This window comes from Citrus clementina, unplaced genomic scaffold (genome assembly GCF_000493195.1).
Source record: "Citrus clementina cultivar Clemenules unplaced genomic scaffold, Citrus_clementina_v1.0 scaffold_9, whole genome shotgun sequence".
Taxonomy (NCBI): Eukaryota; Viridiplantae; Streptophyta; class Magnoliopsida; order Sapindales; family Rutaceae; genus Citrus; species Citrus x clementina.
Window position 1 is genome coordinate 16829133 of NW_006261964.1, and position 2024 is coordinate 16831156.

The following is a 2024-nucleotide window of genomic DNA, read 5'->3' on the forward strand; positions in this document are numbered from 1 at the left end:
GCAGCCAGGGTACCAAACGTAAATAAAAAGCCCATGAAGATCTCCGATACAAGTTGAACGCCAAAAGGGCTTCCCAGACAACAGCGGCCTCCTCAGGTGCACCTGGGGTACCCCGCGCGTTCCTGGAAAAAATGGAGTACCTCGAAGCTCAAGTGAAGCTCCTTTCGGAAAAATAAAACCTCACCAATGCTCTAGCACCAGCAGCGTATAACTCGCCATTCACCATGGAGATTCGGACATCGGTTATCCCCGAAGCGTTCACCATGCCTCAAATACAACAATACTCGGGTACCTCAGATCCCGTGGAATATGCTGAGTTGTATCGTGACCAGATGATAATTAAAGGAGTGGGCGACAATGCTATGTGCCGGATGTTCCCGCATACCCTCACCGGACTAGCCAAGTCATGGTTCCGATCGTTGAAGGCAGGTAGTGTATCCTCCTTAGACCAGCTCCTAAAATATTTTGTTCATAAGTTTGGTTATGCATCCACCCAAGATATAACATCCTCCAAGCTTGCTTTCATCAAGCAAGGGGATTCGGAGTCTTTAGCCGAGTACGTAACCTGCTTCCACCAAGAGGTGTTGCGTACCGGTACGTTTGGTCACCAACACACTCTCACTCATTTTGAAAAGAATTTGCGTTTGGGGAAGTTATGGCGGTCATTTCAAAAACACCGCCCTCTTTTATATAGGGAAGCTCATTTCTCGAGCTCTGCAACAAATAGAAATGGGTGAGAAGTGTAACCTAAAGCGGGAGGAAGACAGAGTCGAAGTTTTGAGAAACAATGAGAAACCCAAGAGAGCCGAGGTACCTCTGGTACCCTCTTGAGCACCCCGGGTACACAGCCCACCTCGTCCAACCCCACGTGGGAAAGAGTTGAATATTCCTGGTGTACCCTGGGTACCCCAGCAGTGTAATGACATTTATTCGCCTTACTAATTAGGCGCTTGCAATACAATGAAGAGCTGCGCGGTGGAAAGTGTTATAGACAACTAGTCCTCTAAAACAAAAAAGAGTAGGGCCAATGAAGGTAGATGCGGTTATGCATGATGTACCCGAGGTACCCCAAAGTCCTAATTCAGTGTTAATCGAAGAGTTAGAGGTACCCCTGGATCCTCGGGTGCCGAAGGAAGAAAAGGAATGAGCACACATGCTACTCTAAATGAAAAGAACAATTATAAAGCACTTGTGAAATACTGCCATACCGAGGAAGTACTACTAATAAAGGGAAGCACTTTACCTCTTTCTATTTACTTTATTTATTTTTCTTCAATGCTTATGCGTTTATGATATTTGATCTATTGTGTGGTGTACTTTATCATGCGGGGTACCCAGAGTACCCTAAACTAATTAGTTGTACTTTTCAATTCTCCAAGTCTCTAATGACAAGGGTGATCTCAGGATCCCCCATTTCTTTAAGATAACATAATATTATCATGTAATGGTCTTGGTTTTATCATTTATAAGTATGTTTTTTACTTTATGAGATGATGCTTGTTCTCCTTTTTTATTACCGAATATGATTGCAGTTAAATTTTCGCCATTAATGTGACTCCATCTTATTACGCCACGCCTTATTCAGTTATAATTGTTCCATTTCAAGATAATCAGGGGAACCTGAGGTATCTGACTCGATTCGATCGTGAAGATCTGTTCGAGGTCAACGCCAATAAGAAATAATACAACAAATTTAAAGAGGGAGGGTCAGAGAAGGCCTGAGGACGAGGTAAACCAGCATACCCTAACACCATGAGGTTCCGTTAAGGTATGCACACGCCCACACCTCCATTCTTTTACTTGAGCCAAGTAAAGAATAGATAAACGAAATGAGGTAGGCAAGCATGCCCCTCTATTCGCATTATTTTATTAAATATTGACTAGAAGCGGATGGCAAAACAAGCATGTTTTTGACCATTTCTGCAAGAAAGAGGGCCAAGAAGGTCCCGGAAAAAAAAAGGGTACCTGGGGTACCCGAGAAACTCCACAAGTCTATATGAGATATGCCATAATCTTTATTTTAT

General features: G+C 43.3%; 1 protein-coding gene across 1 annotated transcript; it reads left to right on the forward strand.

Moving 5' to 3' along the window:
- Positions 1 to 224: 224 nt before the first annotated feature.
- On the forward strand, positions 225 to 831 carry LOC112099334. The gene is made up of 2 exons (XM_024186853.1): positions 225 to 594; positions 695 to 831. Exons 1-2 carry the CDS (start codon positions 225 to 227, stop codon positions 829 to 831), a joined length of 507 nt encoding a protein of 168 aa, XP_024042621.1.
- Positions 832 to 2024: the final 1193 nt, after the last annotated feature.